Here is a 19,580-nt window from a genome sequence, read left to right as displayed (position 1 = left end):
GAGAACTCCACGTTGAAGAAGCTACATGCATGCACCGCACGCAATTGTGGCATGTCTCTTGGTGAGCAATGCATGCTTTTCAACAAAAGCGATTTGGTAAGGCTTTTGTGCAGTGGAAGCTAGCCATATGAGCCACACACAATGCAGGGAGCAGCCACATTTTGCATGTATTGTCCAAAGCTTGCTATACAGGTATTGAACTATATAGTTTTTTAGGATGTAAGATTAAAAATGAGTGTTTGAATGATGGAGTTGTTTCTCTTATTATTTGTAGATGGTGGTTGAGCACCCTGCACCCTTAAGATAGTCTTTGCAATAGTCCATACCTCGAGCATCCCAGCAACACGTGGGTGCAGTATGAGAGAGAGGAGAGCAGTTTCTATCCCGACGATTGGATAGAGAAGCTCAATGGTAAGGAAACGTGGAGAGACTATCCATGGTTTTTGGACTATGTGGATGGCGAGTTTCCCAAAGATGAAACATAAGCATACAACGGTAAGTAATGTTTTCTTTGTTCAACCAATGTGTTTGGTTTGCTATAGTGTCCTCCATTTTTTTTGGAATTGGAATTGCAGCATTGCCCAAGAAGGTTAGGAAAAAGGGCAAAAGCAAAAGTGTCACCGTCAATCAACCTCCCACCGATATTTCCATTTTCCCTAGCACGACCAAGGGATGTCGAAGCCCAAAAACTACAGTGGATAAACCTAAACAAGGTAAGAAGAGAGGACGACCAATCATCATCAATTTTTCAGAGTTCTCGGAGGAGTTTCAAAGTGAAAGGAGTGAGTATGAAGGTGACGGGTCAGATTATGAGCTCGGCGACTCCGAACGTCACTTGGAGTCACGAAGATCTAGTCCAACCCAGGCTTCGAGGTCTCGGGGTCTCGAGAGAACCATATCCATTGCTATTGGGCAAAATGAGGGCAGCCACCCAGTTTCAATTTAGCCACTCAAACCACTTGCCTCCTTTCCACTAGGTAAGAAACACAGCCACAAATCAATGCTTTTCTTTTAAAATTTTGTGGTACTTATAAATTTGATTAAATTTAACTCACTCAGATGTAGAAATGGGAAAAATTGTAAGTGTTGGAGTAGTCCCAGTACATCTCGTAGTACTTGTTGATCTATACCATCTACGGAAGGCTCTCATGGATCCAAAAAAACTCTTCTGAGCAAGTTTATGACACTTTGGCATCTAATTTCAACTTTGAACTTGATAAGCACTCAATCAATTTTCTTTTGCATGGTATTTTGTATTGCAGGAGCCTTCAAGTGATCCAGTATTAGATTGTGTCTCTCACACTTTGACAAAATGGAGCCTGATCAACAACTTGGAGGGGTGCGACTTGTGTGGGTAGACCTTCCATGTTGGTATACTTACAATGCCCACCTCTCTCAGTTTTGCCACCACAATATATGTTGCACAATTTTTAAGGCCCCCATATGAGTGGTGCACATATATTTGGTGGATTCCAACTTTCCACGTTGATGAAAAATCTATTTGTGATCCTGGATGGTACAGAGAAAATTCAGGGCCAACTTTGGGGGCCTCGGGGACAGAAGCCCCCAATACTTTTTATTCGCTGAAATAGAAATTTCACCGGAATATCTTGACCGGACAGCAACTGGAAGATAATCGAAAAATGGTCGTCCGATGGCCGGTGGGCGGTTGTTCATGTGTTACCATATACATGTGGTAGTGATGTGTGTGAACACACTAGAACCGCCGGGGCATTTTTTCCCTCTTAGGAGGTTTTTTCCCCCGTGCATTGTATATACACCCATCACTCTAGGGCTATCTTTCTTTCCATTTCACACTAAGTAACACACTCTCTATTGTGTGCCTTGAGCTTCCTTCGTCTTCTCCAAGCTGTGTGCATTTCTCTGCAACCCTAATTCCAACAATTGGTATCAGAGAAGGTTACATCCTCCCGGGCTTAGTCGCCAACTGCTCCAACACACGCCTACTCACTTTCTCCGATTTCACTACAGGCAGGTCTGCACAGGCTATTTCGTCATTTTGTGCAGAATTTCTGTCAGTACCATTTTTTGCATAACAGGTGCCTTGAAGTCTTCTACGGTTTGTGCTATATAGCACGTGTTGTTCTCGCTTCGTTTCTCCTCTTTTCGGGCAGTTTTCACATCAGGTGCAGCATTTACCATGGCTGACAACAACACAGATGTGTTCAAGATGTTTGCTGTTGAGGACAGGTTGGATGGGGACAATTACCCTATGTGGGCTTACATGATGCAACATGTTCTTGTGTCAAAGGGCATCTAGAATATTGTGCAGGGCATTGATGTACGTCCTGGTTCTGAGGATGCAGGCGATGTTGAGGATGTTGCAGGTCTTGCTGCAAAGATTGCTGCTATTAGAGTTGTTTTGCCTACAACAGAACAAGCTCGTTGGGATGTAAAGGATGCATAGGCTCATGCATTGATTGCGTTGTCTGTGAAGCACACCATTGTTCCTCACATCCGTTCAGCAAAATTGCAAAACAGGCTTGGGATATTTTGGCTGGTCTTTATGCACGTCGCAATGAGGCTAAAATTGATTTGCTGCATAAAGAGCTGGAGTCGAAGATTATGCATGAGGAAGATGATATGGACACTTTCCTTGCTGGTGTCAAGGATATCAATGAGCAACTTATTTCTGCAGGTGAAGTCATTTCAGACAGTTCCCTTGTGCAAACTGTTCTTGATGCCTTACCAGATTCCTACTAGACTTTTGCTAGTACTTAGAGACTGATGACCCAAGGAAATCCTGAAGTTGTCAAGTTTGATGCATTATGCACATTGCTGTTGCAAGAGTCACTTTCCAAAAAAAACAGGACTAGGCAGCGTGCAGTTGAACACACTTTTATTGCTTCTCAAAGAAAGGGTGGTCGCAGCAATGCAACCACTTCTTATGGTTCTGATGTGAGTGGCAAAACTTATGTTCCTAATGCTTTTGCTGGCAGCAATTCGTCTGGAAATTCTGGTGATAAGGACAAAATGAAAATGCATTGCCATTATTGCAAAGCTAATGATCACTTGATCAAGTCGTGTCCTAAGTTGAAGGCCAAAGAGGCTAAGAAGAAAGAGGGTGGTTCCACTGCAAATGCTGGTTCCACTACAAATGCAGCCATTGTTGAGTCTTCTGTGAAAGGAGACTGTGATGCTGATGTCGATGTAGAATGGGCTTTTAGCGCAGAATTCACTTACAATCCTGCTGTCCATGATGCATGCTTGTCAGTTTGTTGCAGATTCACATGTGTGGTATTTCGACAGTGGTGCTACAAAGCACATTACCTCACATTGTGAATTGTTCACCTCTCTCGAGTCTGTCCCTCATGGGAATTCAGTCACTTGTGCCAACAATGCCTCTTATCCGGTTCAGGGAGTTGGAAATATTGTGCTTACTGCTGCAAATGGCAGTTCCTTCACACTTGTTGATGCACTTTATGTACCTGCGATCAAGAAGAATCTCTTGTCTGTATCCGCACTTGCTAGAATTGGACTTGTAGTCAAATTTATGGATGACAGATGTACAATTCATGATCTCAGTTTTGGTGATGAAATTGTTGCATCTGGCCTTTTGTGCCGTGGGCTGTATAAGCTCGCTTTGTATGACAAGTGTGGACAAAATTTTGCAAATGTTGTTGAAGATTCAAGGGCTATTTCAGATGCAAAACTTTGGCATGCACATTTTGGTCATCTGAATTTTGCCAGTTTGCTACGTTTGCAGAAATTTGATATGGTTTCTTCTTTGCCGCCTCTTGAAGCACCTGTCAAACATGTTCGTGAAGGCTGTATTTTGGGTAAGATGCAGCATTCTAAGTCTCCAAAGGATGGTTCAGTTCGGGCCACATGCAGGTTGCAACTTGTGCATAGTGATGTTTGTGGGCCCATGCAAACTCCGTCCTTGGGCAATTACCTTTACTTCGTGACTTTCATTGATGATTACTCCAGGCATGCATGGGTATTTCCACTTAAAGCGAAGGCCAAAGTTTTTATGTGCTTCAAATTTTTTTTGGCTATGGCTGAAAATGTCTCGAAATGTACTATGGGCACCCTCCGTTCTGATCGAGGGGGGGAGTATATGTCTCATGAACCAATGCATTTCTGGCTAGTCATGGGATAAAACACCAATGTACAGTGCCTTATACACCTCAGCAAAATGGTGTTTTTGAGAGGAAAAACAGGTCACTTACGGAAATGGCACGATGTATGGTCAAAAGTCAAGCTTTATCGCATTCTTTTTGGCTTGAGGCCATCATGTGTGCCACTTATGTACTAAACAGGTGTCCTACGAAAGCTTTGCAGTCTATTACTCCATATGAAGAATGGCATGATAGAAAGCCTTCTATTGAGCACATGCGTGTTTTTGCCTGTTTGGCATATGCTTTGGTGCCACAAACACAGCGCAAGAAATCGGATGATAAGGCTGTCAAATGTATTTTTGTTGGTTATAGTATTGAAAGCAAAGGTTACAGGTTGTATCATCTGCAAACAAAATGTATTCTGGTTTCACAGGATGTAGTGTTTGTGGAAAATTCTGTTCAGCCCTTGCTATCATGTACTAGAGACAGTAATGTAAGCTCACAGGACATTTATGACACTTTGTTGCCTCTTCAAATCAGTGGTGGAAATAAAAATGTAAGTTCCAATGAGGCAAATGTACACCCTATGGGGGTTTCTAAAAATGTTACAAATCAGCCTATTACTGATGCAGATATACATGATGTACTTGATGAGGAAAGGGCTGAAAATGAGCAGGCTAGAGGTATGCCAAAATGGCTAGTGCACACTTTGCATGACAGTAAATTGGATGCTCCTTTGTCTAGTCGTACTCGTTCAGGCTCTCGCCATGCATCTTATGCATCAGATTGTTATGCTTTGGTTGTGTCTAGCTTACATGATGTTGAGGAGCCTCTGTCTTTTGATGAAGCACATAATTCAGAAAATTGGATGGCTGCCATGCAATCAAAATATGATGCACTTATAGAAAATGACACATGGATTTTATGTGATTTGCCTCCTAGCAAAAAGGCCATTGGTACGAAGTGGGTTTACAAGTTGAAACGCAATGGTGAGATCGATCGCCATAAGGCTCAGCTTGTTGCAAAGGGTTATGCACAACAAAAAGGCATAGATTATGAAGAAACTTTTGCTCCCACTTTCCGTATGACTACTGTGCATTTTCTATGTGCATTGGCAGCTCATTTTGGTTGGGATGTACATCAATCAGACATTTTTACTGCTTTCTTGAATGGTGACATATTTGAGGAAGTTTGTGGAATGCAGCCTCGCGGTTTTTTCATAAAAGGACAAGAGGACAAAGTGTGCAGATGTAAGAAGGCTTTGTATGGGTTGAAGAAATCTCCTCATGCTTGATATAAGAAAGCTAACACTCATTTGGTCAAACAAGACTTTTGTAACAGTCCAACAGAAATCACATTGTATGTAAAGCGTGAGGGTGATGTACTTCTCATTGTGGTTTTCTATGTAGATGATTTGCTGATCACTAGACCAAATCAGAGACATATTTCTGAATTTAAGGCTGATTTGAATGCTACTTTCAAGATGAAAGATTTGGGGATGTTGCATCATTACTTGGGTATACAGTTTAAGCAGTGTGATGGTGGTATTTCCTTGTGTCAAAAAAGTTACATAGAGACATTGCTATGTAAGTTTGGACTTGAGGATTGCAAACCTATTGCCACTCCCATGGAAACAGGTTTGAAGTTGAGTCTGCATGATGCTGGCGATTCTGTTGATGTCACTCTTTATCAAACTGCTGCTGGCGGCCTCATTTATGTATGCAACACGAGGCCGGATATTCAGTTTGCAGTCTCACAGGTCAACAGATTTATGCATAGCCCAGGGTCTAAGGATTGGCAGGCTGTCAAGAGGATTTTCCGCTACCTTAGTGGTACTTTACATCTTGGCTTGTTTTATCCCAAGGGGGGATCATTGCCGCCAGACTTACATGCTTTTTCGAACTCAGATTGGGCTGGTTGTTTTGACACGCAAGTGTCCACAAGTGGTTTTTGTTTCATGCTTGGCAGTTCATGTATATCATGGTTGAGCAAAAAGCAACCTACTATGGCCACTTTGAGTTGTGAGGCTGAGTACAGGGCAGTCTTCACGGCTACGATTGAGTGTGTATGGCTCAAACGCCTTATGGCTAATTTGGGTGTTGGACAGCACATTGCCAACATTGTCTACACTGACACTCAGAGCGCATTAGCAGTTGCGAGGAACCCAATTTTTCATGCTCGCACAAAGCACATTGAGGTGCATTACCACTATGTCAGGGAGAGGCTCTCAGCAGGAGAGATCAGCTTGGCTTATGTGCCAACACAGGACAACCTTGCAAATCTTTTCACAAAGGCATTGTCTCATGAGAAGCTTGAAGCTTTCCGCAAAGCTTTGGGCTTACTCCCCTTTGTGGACTGATCATGTCCTCAGGGCATGGCACTTCCCTTTACTGATGTGCCAGCTCTCGTTCACCGCATCACTCCAGGGGGGATTTGTTACCATATACATGTGGTAGTGATGTGTGTGAACACACTAGGACCGCCGGGGCATTTTTCCCTCTTTAGGAGGTTTTTTCCTCGTGCATTGTATATACGCCCATCACTTTAGGGCTATCTATCTTTCCATTGCACACTAAGTAACACACTCTCTATTGTGTGCCTTGAGCTTCCTTTGTCTTCTCCAAGATGTGTGCGTTTCTCTGCAACCCTAATTCCAACATCGTGGTCTTTGGTAGGTGGTCGGCGACGATCGATGGCTGGATTTCCTTGGCCGGTGGCCGAGTTCTAGGTGGACTTGTCTACCCAAAAGCGGCTACACATGGGCGCATGGGAGAGTCCTACTTGGACTTGGCTATCTAAGGGTGGCTACACATGGGCGTTTAGAGGCTCCCTTACCTCTATACAAGGAGGCCTTCTCATGAGTAATTTGGTAGACTGGTGTGCACATTTGATGCACACAACACCTCCTTGTTGAAGGATTGTTAGTCCCTTGTATTCCTACTTGCTCTAGTTGTCTAAATCACCATCTAAGCTCTGCCTTGAGAGCGCATGGGTGGATGACACCATCACTTTGTAATAGTGTGCTAATATAAAGTTTTTGATTTGCCACCACTAATCTACTTGGCATCTAGCTCTCTCTACTCTCCTTGCTACTAGATCCTTATCGTATTCCGCATTTCTTACATTCCCACACATTGCAAACTTGAAGCTGGCATTGTTGGCATACCCCAATGGAATTTATTCTCTATCGAGCTCGTTGCCAGTGTGTTCACACTAGCTAGAGTTTTTACTACCGGATGGTGCAGTAGTTGTGGCGTATCAAGCTGGCCACTTGGCACTCATCAGCGAGGAGGCCCGCTTGTGCGATTTTTTTCATCTTTGCACCATTTTTCTCCGGATGGTGTCACGCACATACGCTGTGATAGATGACTTCACGGATCCAGTAAGTTCTCAACCATTTTTCCATGAATTTCAAGGTTGGTAGATATTGGTGTGTTTTTGTTTTAAATCCTAAACCGTACTGTAGGTCAAGATGTTGTTGCTGGCCATGTTCACACGTAAAATTGAAGGGCTTCTAGTGATTCCATTATATGGTTGTCGGGCAGGAGATGTGGTAGCAGACAATGATGGGTTTGAGTTTGATAGTGACATGATCTGAGAGCCACTATGGATGGACGCTAGATGCCCTTGGAGCACCATTTTGGCCTAGACTGGAGAAGAGCGAGTTCTTTGCTCAGTAAGTCAAGGAGGCACTTCTATGCTTGGTTTTTTCCATTGAAATACCCGCTAACGTTTGTGCCTTTGTAACAGGTGGTTGTTGGGTACCTTCACAAAGGTTGGGGATGTAGTTTTGGATTGTCTTGCAGGATGTGGTGGCTTGGCAATGGAGTGAGAGCATCTACAACGACATTGCATCAGCATTGACTAGGATCGCAAATTGTTTTTGGCATGTGTTCAACCACAAAAGCGGCTTCCTAGTGGTCTAGGATTGACTCTTCATGTGGGAAAGGTATCACGTTCAACAGAGTCATAGCCACCTCCATCGCCTTCACGGCGTCACCAGGAGTCGATTCTGCCATTTACTCCTCCTCCGAGTAGATCTCCAGCTATAGTTCCAGGTTAGCCAAGCCATGGTCAACCACTCTATCAGCCCCACTATTTCCCACAGTAGCCATGGGGCCCTACCTGCACACGTCCTAATAGCGCAATCGCCACAAAAATTGCGCCACTGGGACCTTAAATCCAGATTTGTATTGATTACTCCATTTGCACTTATTCTGTCTGTAATGGCACACCAAAACTTACTAGTTGTTCATTCTATGTTTTAATTCTCAATGAGCATCATGTGCTATGTGCTTGCCACTATGTTTTGATTTTTGTAACTATGTTTTAGTCTTTTAAGGCAAGTCAATCGAAGGTGGTTAATCATTTAGTGATGTTTTTTTTTTCTCTTTATTTTATGTGAAAATATTACGGACATGGTGCAAATGATCTTTGAAGTAAAGTCACTTGGGGTTCTTTATAAATAGCTAAAAAAACACTAGTTCCATTCATTCGTTCATTTACAAGTTTCTCTAATCCTTTAGTTTTCTCTCATTCATATATTTACCATGCCGAGGGAAAATTGTGGACAACGCGATGAGTGTGGGCCACCCGCACAACGCGGGCATGGCTCTCAACGTGTTCAACCACCCCCTTGTGTTGAGCCCATCAACAATGTGCATGCTAATTACATTCTCAACAATATATATGCTATGAATGTTGTATGCACATCACATAGTACACACAACTACACGAAGGCTCTCCGTGCAGTCAACAAGGCAACAAATTACATATTCAACGCCATGCATGGCCTTAATTTCAATGCACATCCAATCGAAGGGGATACCAAACAAGTTTTTGCTCTCGCCAATAATGCAATCATGATTTGGGGAAACATGGTTTTCGCACCCCACAAGAGTGTGGAAACTTTGAACGACATGTGAGGCTTGGGTAGAAGTGTGGATGACATTCATTGCTGCTCAAGGACAATCCAATGGAGCCAATTATGACAACAACGAAGCTAACAATGACACTAGGCGATGAGGACAACTAGATTTCACCTTTCCTTGCTAATGTTAGAGAAATAAACCTTTGAAACCATATGAGTATATTGTACATTTTCGTTTTGGTCCATATCTATCTTATTGTAGTTGTTTTTTTAAGAGCCAACCCTTTTAATATTAGTCTATGTGGTTTTTTTATTGCAGTCTTTAAATGTTGTTCAAAGTCAAATTAGATTATTATGGACTGCTAACCGTTGAAATTGGCTTGTTGCGAATGATTTTTGTGCATGTATCATTGTCCGATTGATGGCTAATCTTGTTGGGCGGTGTATATCATAATGTTTGAAAAGAGTGTGTGTGCTCTGATCTGGATATATTTTCTGTGTTTGTATACGAGTGTGCATGTGTATGAGTGCACACAAGTGTGATGTAATAGAAGGAAAATTATCACGTTGGTGGTTGAGCTTGATGCTCAACATATATCACAACGTTTGAGAACTACTTGTGTAATGATTTGGGTGCATTTATGTGCTTGTATGAGTGTACATGAGAGACGCAAAAGAGAGATAGAGATTTGTAAATGATGAATGTTTGTTCGAGGTGTGTTCACCAATGTGTAATTATGTGTATGTGTGTGTGTGTGTGTGTGTGTGTGAGAGAGAGAGAGAGAGAGAGAGAGAGAGAGAGAGAGAGAGAGAGAGAGAGAGAGAGAGAGAGAGAGAGAGAGAGAGAGAAAGAGAGAAGATGAAGAAGAAGAAGGTTGATCAAATGGTTATTCAAGATGGAAATGACATAACCAAGTTTGGGTGAAAGGTTGTACCATTTTCCTCCTTTTTTTTAGCACACATACAACCACCAACAAAGCACATACACACCTGAGAGAGAGAGAGAGAGAGAGAGAGAGAGAGAGAGAGAGAATCTTTTTGGAATCTTTTTGTCAAATTCCAAAAAAACACTCGTTGAAAAAATGCTCGCCAAAAAATTGCGTCCCTACACACACACACACACACACACACCTATTTTTAGCAATAAGATTGAATGGGCTAATGGTGTTGGATTAGGGAGCTTAGGGGCTCTATGGATTGCTTTTGCAGAGGGATTTTTCACACATAAAAATCAAAAGAAGGGGAGATTTGAGATGAAATTAACCGGAGTCACAAAATGTACAATATCAACACCAATATGCATACTAAAATGATGTGAAGTTGGTTCAATCAATTGGAGATGGAGATAGAATGCTTCCAATCAATCTAGCTTGAGAGAAATTGCTCAATGAAAAACACTAAATGCATATGATGCTTACAACTCCTTAATCAACTCGAATCGAGTTATGTAGAGCAGTGGCTCATTAGACTTCACCAAGAACACGTCCACACATAGAGATTAAGATGTTGATTAGGGAGTGATTATACTAATGGATCTAATGTGTGATTTAAAAATACCAACCACTACATGGCTCTAACACCATTTGAAAGGTTAGAGTTAAGGTGGCATGAGTAGTATAGCACTCATAATGGGAAATTAGAGAGAGCAATTGGACAATGCACAAAGTAGAACACTAATAACAATGCTTGATATAATGAAATGAACAATCAACACTAGGAAGTGTGTACAATGTATGGCCACTTAAGTAGTAGCAGTATATGGCTAGGTGCACCTCTCAAGGGTCACTAGCATCTTTCCCAAGGGTCAAGGGGTATCAAGGTCCAAAGGCCAAGAGTGTTTCCACAATAGGGGGCAAGTGAGGATGAGTGGGAAGAGCTTTGGGCTCATGTGAAACTCAACATGCCATGCTTGTTGGGCGATGTGCCCTCACATTCTCAAAGGATGATTGGATTGCTGACTGTACAAGAGATAGTACCCATAGAGATAGGAGAGGTCTAGGTCAAAGGCCATAATCCCAACAAGGAGAACGTTGTCTTGTGTGCCAACTATTCCTATTGTTCAGTAAGGGACTTGATAGAATTATGCTTAATGTTGTGATAGGTAGCTCTTTCATGCTTGATGATTCACTATATGAAGTAACAATAATTTATTGTTTGTATTTGAGCTTTCTTATGTGGTCTTGTAGTAAAATTTTGTGGATGACAAATATGATGTTCATGATCTTTGTTCTTATCAAAATATTGTGGAATCTGACACTTTGTTTTGTCTGCAACATAGAGCTTCATGCATATGAGACAAATGTGCGGAAGACTTGGCATGTGTAGTATTAAATTCAAAGGATGAACACATGCAAAACTTTGGCATGCACATTTTGGTCATCTCTAGCTTTGCTAGTTTCTTGCATTTGTGGACGTCTAAGGTGTTTTCTTTGTTGTCACCTCCTCTCAAAGCATCTTGTATACATGTACATTAAGATTGTATATGGAAAAAGTGAAAAATTTTAAGCTTCAAAGGATGGCTCTATGCTAGCTACTTGCAAACTCCACCTTGTCCATTTTATGACTTTTGTGATCCTATACATACTCTATCTTTTGAGAATCATCTGTAACTTGTGACTTTCATTAGATGAGTACTCAAGGCATCCATGTTTTACATCCCCTTGTGGTGAATTGTTGAAGTGTTTGTGTGGTTCAAGCAATTTCTATTTATGATTGAAAATGTGTGTGGATGTACTAGGTCCACCATCCATTCATATTGAGGGGTTGGGAAATGTAATGGCTTTCTTACTAGTCATGGGATAAAACGCTAATGTACATTGCATGTTATTTGAGAAAAAAAATTGGTCACTTATGGAGATGCCACTGTGCATGGTCAAAAGCAAAGTTGTGCTGCTTATGCACTCAATAGTTGTCCCACTAAAGCTTTGCAGTCTTTCATTTTGTGTGAAGCTTGACATGGCAAGAAATATTCTATTATTCACTTGCGTGTCTTTGGTTAATATATCTACAATTTATTGCTTGAGAGAAAATTGGATGATGGTTACAATCCAAAGAGCAATGGTTATAAGTTGTATCTTAGTTAATCGAGATGTATTTTTTATGAACTTGTCAAGGGTCCATTGTTGTCTTGTATCGGCTATAAAAATTATGATATATCTTGAGTAGCCTCATCTAACCTAGTACAATTGTTATATAATATATCAATATTGAGATTTCACACTTTATTGGTCAAATTTTATCTCACAAAGCATCCACATATAGGTAGGACAAGGAGTAATCAAATAACTACATAAATTTTCATGGTTCTCCCCGTTCTACGTGAAAAAGGGTAAGTCATGAGAGCATCTCCTCCAAGCATCAATTATGGAAAACCATGAATAGTGCCCTATGTTATCAATATTGAGGTAAATATCTATTTTATTTCTAGTTTGTAATCTAGAAAAAGTTACTATGGACCAATGCTTGTTTAATATTACATAAAGTCTAATGCACATGGGCTATGTCCTACAAACCTTGTCAGAGCCCTACCTTGGTGCACATTTGTTGAGTATCCATATGTATCCAGCCTATCCTACTTGGAGTCTATGTGGCAATCAATCATGTGTATCCTATGTGGCATCAAAGCTTCTCATTAGAGTTTAAGAGGCATCCTCACAAAGAGGGGTCAATTTCTACAAATTGCACCATACTGTCATGGATCCCCATATACTAAAAAGCACAAGAAGAATCTCTCTCTCTCTCTCTCTCTCTCTCTCTCTCTCTCTCTATATATATATATATATAATATGTATATATATATATATACATATTATATATAATATGTATATATATATATATATATATATATATATATACATATTTTATATATATATATATATATATATATATATATATATATATATATATATATATATATATATATATATATATGTATATTTACTTTTAACCTTTAAACAAGAACAACCTCACATTCTAATGTTTGATGCTAAATTACATTCCAACTAATAATAAACTATAAAGCCTTTAAAAATTTATGAGTAGCTAAAAACTTGTTTTTTAGATTATATTGCAAGGCTTTTTTTAAATCACTATAGCGAATATGTTACAAAAGAGTGAGCATATGTTGATACATCTGATAGCGCTTTTACTCGGAATGATATAGGGCTAAGAGAACAACATTGCCGAGGAGTTGAAGCATACGAAAATATAACGTTTTTTTAGGGCCTTGAAGACAACCAAAAATAGTGAAACATGACGCACTTTAAAGATAGCCTAATAATACAAACTAAATTAAAGGAAAGAGATAGAGCTAGATGTGGTGGATGACACAAGCCCTTGTGAAAATAGAGGACTAAGTTCAAGACCCATATTTGTCATGCTTCTTTTGGCTAAAGTGTATCCACCCTTATTGGTGTTTCTATTCCCTACGAAAAAAAAGGAGGCCAATCAACTTTATGCAAGCTATCGATACCTTTTCCACCCAATAGCCCATAGATGTAGCTTTCATTCAAGCCCTTTGCATTCAATAATATGTTGCATAGCTAGAGAATGAGCTTCAAAGATCTTGGATACAACTGCTCTATTATACAAATCTTGAATAAGAGCACAATTTCTCGTTTGATGTTGTAATTACCTGCGTTGCATAGCACTTTGGCTCATTGTTGTAAATAGTAAGATGACCTATGTGTAAAGCATTGGCATTTATATAAAAAAAGAGAGTTTCCATGCAAATAGAAAAAGCAATTTGCTATTATCACTAACGTCAATATATATAATGTGTATAGTTCATAACTTATAGGGTAGATGCATGTTATGCGATAAAATGGGTTGTTAAGTGATATAAACATAGATATTCGATACTTAATGAATTCATGCAAAATATGCATGGGTGTATGCCTTATGAACAAAGATGGGGATATTATGTGTGTGTGTGTGTGTGTGTGTGTGTGTGTGAGAGAGAGAGAGAGAGAGAGAGAGAGAGAGAGAGATGAGATATATATATATAGATAGATAGATAGATAGATAGATAGATAGATAGAGAGAGAGAGAGAGATGATATATATATATATATATATATATATAGAGAGAGAGAGAGAGAGAGAGAGAGAGAGAGAGAGAGAGAGAGAGAGATGAGATTGTAGCATGCAAGTGTCAACAAGCATTGAGAAGTCAGTAGCAATGGTTCCAAAAGGTTGAAGCTATATGTGTACAAAACACGAGCTGTGCATTTTCTATAGTGAGAATTGCAGGATGTGTGGAGTTACTCATAACTTGAGTGAACTCTTAGAGATTTATGCAAGTCGAGTAAGTCGTCTTTAGCAAATAATTCTGTAAGTAGTATTTTATGTGGCTAAGCAAATGATTCTTTTTATGTGCTATGGAGCACTTTGTGGTACATGCTTTGAAATAGGATTCCAAAAGCATCCAGTAAACTAAACTTAAGAAGCACCTACTAGGTGTTCATTGGTGGTCTTTGTCTTTTTCATGCAAACTTTACATGCATACCACATGCATGTGTTCTCTTTTATACATGCTCAAGTTTGAAGAAAGATATAAAATCTGGAATTAAGGTCAATGGGTAAAAAAAATTGCATGTGATGCTACTCAAGCAACTTCATCAGCATTATGTAAAGCACATGTTGATTCAATATTTGTTGGCATAACCTTTCACCAGGTCCTTCAACTCTACTTTAAAGACAATCTAGTAGAGGTGGTAGCTATAGGTGCCCCTTTTAGGATGATCCGTAAGCTCCTGTGAAAAAGAATTTTAGCAAACATATTTTTTCCTTCGCCAAATTTGTATACGATGATACTACTCATTTTTCATATCCAAATTAATTTTGTATATGATGATTGATCTCACACCCTGTTTCCTTTTTACATGGAAAAGGTTGGCTTAGAGTCTCATTTGTATTTCTCCTTATCTCATGGTTCAATATTCACACCTCAAATGTGATTATGAGAGAAGTTGATTTTTCTTGGTTGAACTGGGCTCCTTTGTTAGATCATGAACTACCTATAAGCTTTATAAACTCGATCTATCCTTTAAGTAAATTACGACAATCAAAAGTTTTGGATAATGTAAATACATTTTAAAAAAAATTCAATGAGTTTCGTGTTGAAAGTTTTACTTTTCCCTTTAAATTGTGGGGATTTACAATGTGTTGAGCTTTGCCGGTTTGCATTTGCTTGATTACATTTTTTTTGAAGTTTGCATAGAGCGGGAGGATGCTTCTAAGACCTACTTGAGTTTTCCAAGGAGTTTGCTTAGGTAATGAGGTAAAACTATGACCAAGCCTCAAAGGCCAAAGAAAAGGGATTTGTAAATAACGACTTTAAGTATGCCAGCGTCCCCAACATAAGGATTGTAACCACAGATCTAAGACGAAAAGTAATTGGGTATTGAGAGAGGGTTATTCAATGTCTGATCAATTTCAACATATTACACGGAAGGTTGATTTTTTAGATGCTTTGCATTCTAAGAATAAGTGATGACATATACTCTGTCAATGAAGCTTAGAAGTCTGCTTTAAGACTGCTATCAACAAACAAGAAAAGGCTACCACGTTGAACTCCTCTGGTGTCAACAGTGGTCTTCCGCGACGATAAAAGCAAAAAAGTTAGTACATGTCACAGAGGACAAAGTAGGCACATGGCACAAAGGACATTCTCTCATGAGTCTTACTTCCCTTGTTTTATGATGATGAAAGAATGAGTGGACATTTAAAAAAAGGGGTGGTGTTGATGTGGGCCCAGTTCTCCACAAGTGGGACCCAACACCCACAACCCTAGGGCTCAAAGGAGATGTGTGAAGGGACTTGAACTGGAGGACACTTCCTAATGTGAGGAAAGGGAAAGTAACTTAAGTTGGCATAATAGCACCAAGGTCACCAAGTTCCAACAGGCCTCAAACATGCAAGAGAGATAAGTGCCCACATGTGCTTCCGCTGTGCATTTAGTTAGAGCCCGTCCGCCATAGCCAACAAGCACAAAAAAGCTTCCCAATATATAAAAACACCTGCTTTTTGCCAGATGGCGAGTAACCCATTTCTGTTCTTTCCAATGGAGCCCGGAAGCAGTAGTAGTGCCAGTGCAGCTGGAAGCAATCCCGGGCAACCGCCCTTGCTTCGCCCGAATCCTGTGTTGTACGTTCCCCCCCTGCGCATTGTCGCCCCACCTGGCGTCCCACCTATCCTTCCTCCCTCCTTTGATCCTCACTCCGTCCTCAATGGCCTCCGTCCTGACCTCTTCCCCCAGGCAGCCAGCAGTAGCTATGGCGGTTCCCTGAAGGTCCCAAGCAGAAGCGACTTTGATCGTGTGCGCACCGCTACTGTCTTGGGCGATCTTGGCCGTCCAGCCTCAGCAGCCTCAGGTGTTAGAGATTATGAGCGGACTAATTTTGGCAATGGAAATCATGCCCCCTTCTGGAATGGCAAAGGCCATCGCTTTGGCAACGCTGATCAAGCTCGAGGCGGCATTGGTATCAATGCTCCTGCCCCTAGCAGCAACAATGTGAGGTATTTCAGTAGTTTTAAGGGGGGTGATCGAACACCGGAGGACCTAGATGCAAGGCCCAGTGCCAGCCATAGCGGAACTTTTAATACAGCAGCAACAGAAAATGGTGCTGTCCCAAACGACGGCAATTCTTCCTACCATGCGGCTGCTGCAAAATTCAGCAAAACAAAGGCTTCTGCTGTTCGATTATTCCCTCTTGGGTGCTTCAAGAATGAGGTACAATCACAAGCAGAGGTAAGCAAGATTTTATCTTCTCATGAAAATTTTGCTGATGAAGGCTCTGCGTTGGAGACGAAAAAACGATGCCGGGAATTCAAGCCCAAACGGTCCATCGCTTCGAAGCGTCCAGCTACTGATGGTTCTGGCTTGCACACCTCCCCACACAGAGCTGTTATCTACACTGTGCGCCTTTACGATGCTTTACGTAGGAGCTTAATGCATGAAGAAGAACGCAAAAGCAAGGATGCAAACAAAGGCAGCAGGCCAGACTTGAATGCTGGTAGTGTCATTAATTCGAAAAGCCTTGCAGTAAATAGGTCCCAGAAATTGGTGGGATCAGTCCCTGGAATAGACGTTGGCGCTCTCTTTTACTTCAGAATGGAATTATGCTGTGTTGGTTTGCATGGTCCTATCCAAGCTGGAATTGAGTACATCACAGCAAAGGAGAGTGAACATGACACAGCAGTTGCCATAAGTATAATTTCGTCAGGTGGATATGATGCTAAAGATGATGGTGAAGAGCTTGTGTACACAGGTCAAGGTGGAAAAAGTGCTTTAGTTAGTAAACCAATGGAGGATCAGAAGTTGGAAAGAGGGAATTTAGCTATGAAAGGCAGCATGAAGCATCAAGTGCCTGTGCGTGTGACAAGGGGTGTTAAAGATTCTGCCAGCCCTTCAGGCAAAACATATACATACGATGGTTTATATTTGGTTGAAGAATGCTGGACTGAGAAAGGTAAGTCTGGTTTTGAAGAGTTCAAGTTTAGGCTGCGGAGGTGCCCTGGCCAGGCTGAGCTTGGATCTGCTATACTCAAGCTTTCCAACTCTTTGAAATACAGGCCTGGTCAGAGAGAAGGATTGCGCTTACCTGACATTGCTAATGGTAAAGAAGGTGTGCCTGTTTGTGTTGTAAACTCTGTTGACAACCTTCATAGTCCTCCTAATTTTGAGTATTCAACCAGCTTGCACTATCCGCCCGAAGCTTCCATTTACCATCACTTTGGGAGTGCAGAGGGGTGCAATTGTGAGGGTGTATGCAGTCCTCAGGCATGTTCTTGTTGTGCAGCAAACGGTGGCGTTTTCCCTTATTTGGGTGGCGGTATTCTTGTCAAAGAAAGAGGGGTAATCTTTGAGTGCGGCAGTAATTGCAAGTGTTCATTCAGCTGTAAAAACCGCCTTACCCAACGAGCATTGAAGTATCGGTTGGAAATATTCAAATCAAAAAACAAAGGATGGGGTTTGAGGTCTTGGGATACCATTCCAGCTGGGAGCTTCATTTGTGAGTACAGTGGAAAGCTTGTGCAAACACCACAGTTTTTGCAGACAAGAGACTTTGTGTTAGATTTTAGGCGACTTCCTAGAAACAATCCCTTCTGGGGGGATGTATCTAGTTTTCTGGATAGCCAAGCGGCACAAGTGACTTCAAGCATCCCCAGGCCAGAATTAATTATAGACTCGAGTCAAACAGGCAATGCAGCTCGCTTTATTAATCACAGCTGCTCTCCGAATGTATTAGTTCAGTGTGTTTTTCGGGATTACCAAGACACCAAACGCCCTCATGTGATGCTCTTTGCGATGGACAACATTCCACCCTTCAGAGAATTGACAATTGATTATGGCTCTGAGCCCCCTTCCCCGCACTATCAAGTGCCAGGAAAGCAATGCCTTTGCAAATCTGAAGAATGCAAAGGAACATTCTATCAGTGATTTGGATTTTTTTTGGCTGTCAACCGCAGACAACCACCTATTAACCAGTAAGTACATTCTTTTTTTTATAAGCATGAGTATGAAAATGTTAGGTTTTTAGTTTTCCTTCTGTGAGTCAATTTTTTGAAAGCTTTTAAAACATGAGGGGATGGTACATGTATACCACTGAGAAGGTGATATTTTTTTATTTTATTTTTTCCGAATTCCAATAAGTGCTATATGATTTTTGGTTAACAAGTGGAATGTACTCTTTGTATAATGTTCATGGTTAAGTCATGAGTTTTCCAATCTGTGCAAGAGTTACAAACAGGCAATCAATAACCTGCCTTCGTTTCTTAACATTGTATATAATCATGTTTCTTCATGAGACAGTAGTTGTATAACCTTCATGGTTAAGTCATGAGTTTTCCAATCTGTGCAAGAGTTACAAACAGGCAATCAATAACCTGCCTTCGTTTCTTAACATTGTTTATAATCATGTTTCTTCATGAGCCAGTAGATTAAGGTCAGTACTCAATTGTTTCATTCACATAGTGAGGAATTTCCAATGTGCTAAAGAGAGGAAAACTACGGGGTTGTGGACTTGGTACAGTTATGGCATGCTTAGGGTCTCTCAAAATTTTCTTTGCTTGTGGCATGTGCATATTGCTTGCAAATCAATTTGCACAAATATGTAAAATCATTTTGTGATGGCTCACAAAAAAATTGTATTATAGATAATACACATGGTATTTAATATTAATGGAAGGCATGGCTTTATAGGCTATTATGCCTTATTCAGCTCAAAGTGATTAGGCAAGAATGGTGGTCTCTCATATAAAGCTATGATGCTTCGCATCATGGCTAAAGATATCATTAGCATGTCTGGGCCTGGACTGTGCAGTGTGGATATTCTGCTTGTGCAAACAAGCTCTCTCTTGCTCACACTGATTGTTGTGGGAATCTCCTGCCTGGAGGTGCTTTCACTGATTGAGAGCCAGCATTAGGCTGTATGTCTTGCAGTGGTGGTATATGTATCTCAATGGGAGCTGCAGTGTATTGTTCCATGGCCATGCTATTGGGTATCATTGCAACTGGCAGATTCTCTGCTTGGGATCATGGCCCTACAGATGCCTGCGCACACTTAGGATATTTGGCTCCAGTTAGTAGATGTAAGGTCTGCTATGGATACTTGTATTGTCGGCGTG

At 40.8% G+C, this 19,580-nt stretch overlaps 1 protein-coding gene across 1 annotated transcript in view; it reads left to right on the top strand.

Annotated features, from left to right (window-relative positions):
- Positions 1–15,826: 15,826 nt before the first annotated feature.
- LOC147438844 (histone-lysine N-methyltransferase family member SUVH9-like) overlaps positions 15,827–19,580 on the top strand; it is a 42,805-nt gene continuing 39,051 nt past the window's right edge. The window contains exon 1 of the mRNA XM_086484809.1: positions 15,827–18,440. Within this exon, the coding sequence (XP_086340935.1) occupies positions 15,985–18,393 (2,409 nt within the window). The 5' untranslated portion in view covers positions 15,827–15,984 and the 3' untranslated portion in view covers positions 18,394–18,440. The remainder of the gene's footprint in view (positions 18,441–19,580) is intronic.

This window comes from Adiantum capillus-veneris, chromosome 16, assembly GCF_014529385.1.
Source record: "Adiantum capillus-veneris isolate H3 chromosome 16, ASM1452938v2, whole genome shotgun sequence".
Taxonomy (NCBI): domain Eukaryota; kingdom Viridiplantae; phylum Streptophyta; class Polypodiopsida; order Polypodiales; family Pteridaceae; genus Adiantum; species Adiantum capillus-veneris.
Note: the sequence above shows the minus strand (reverse complement) of the source record. Positions and strands in the feature narration are given on the sequence as shown.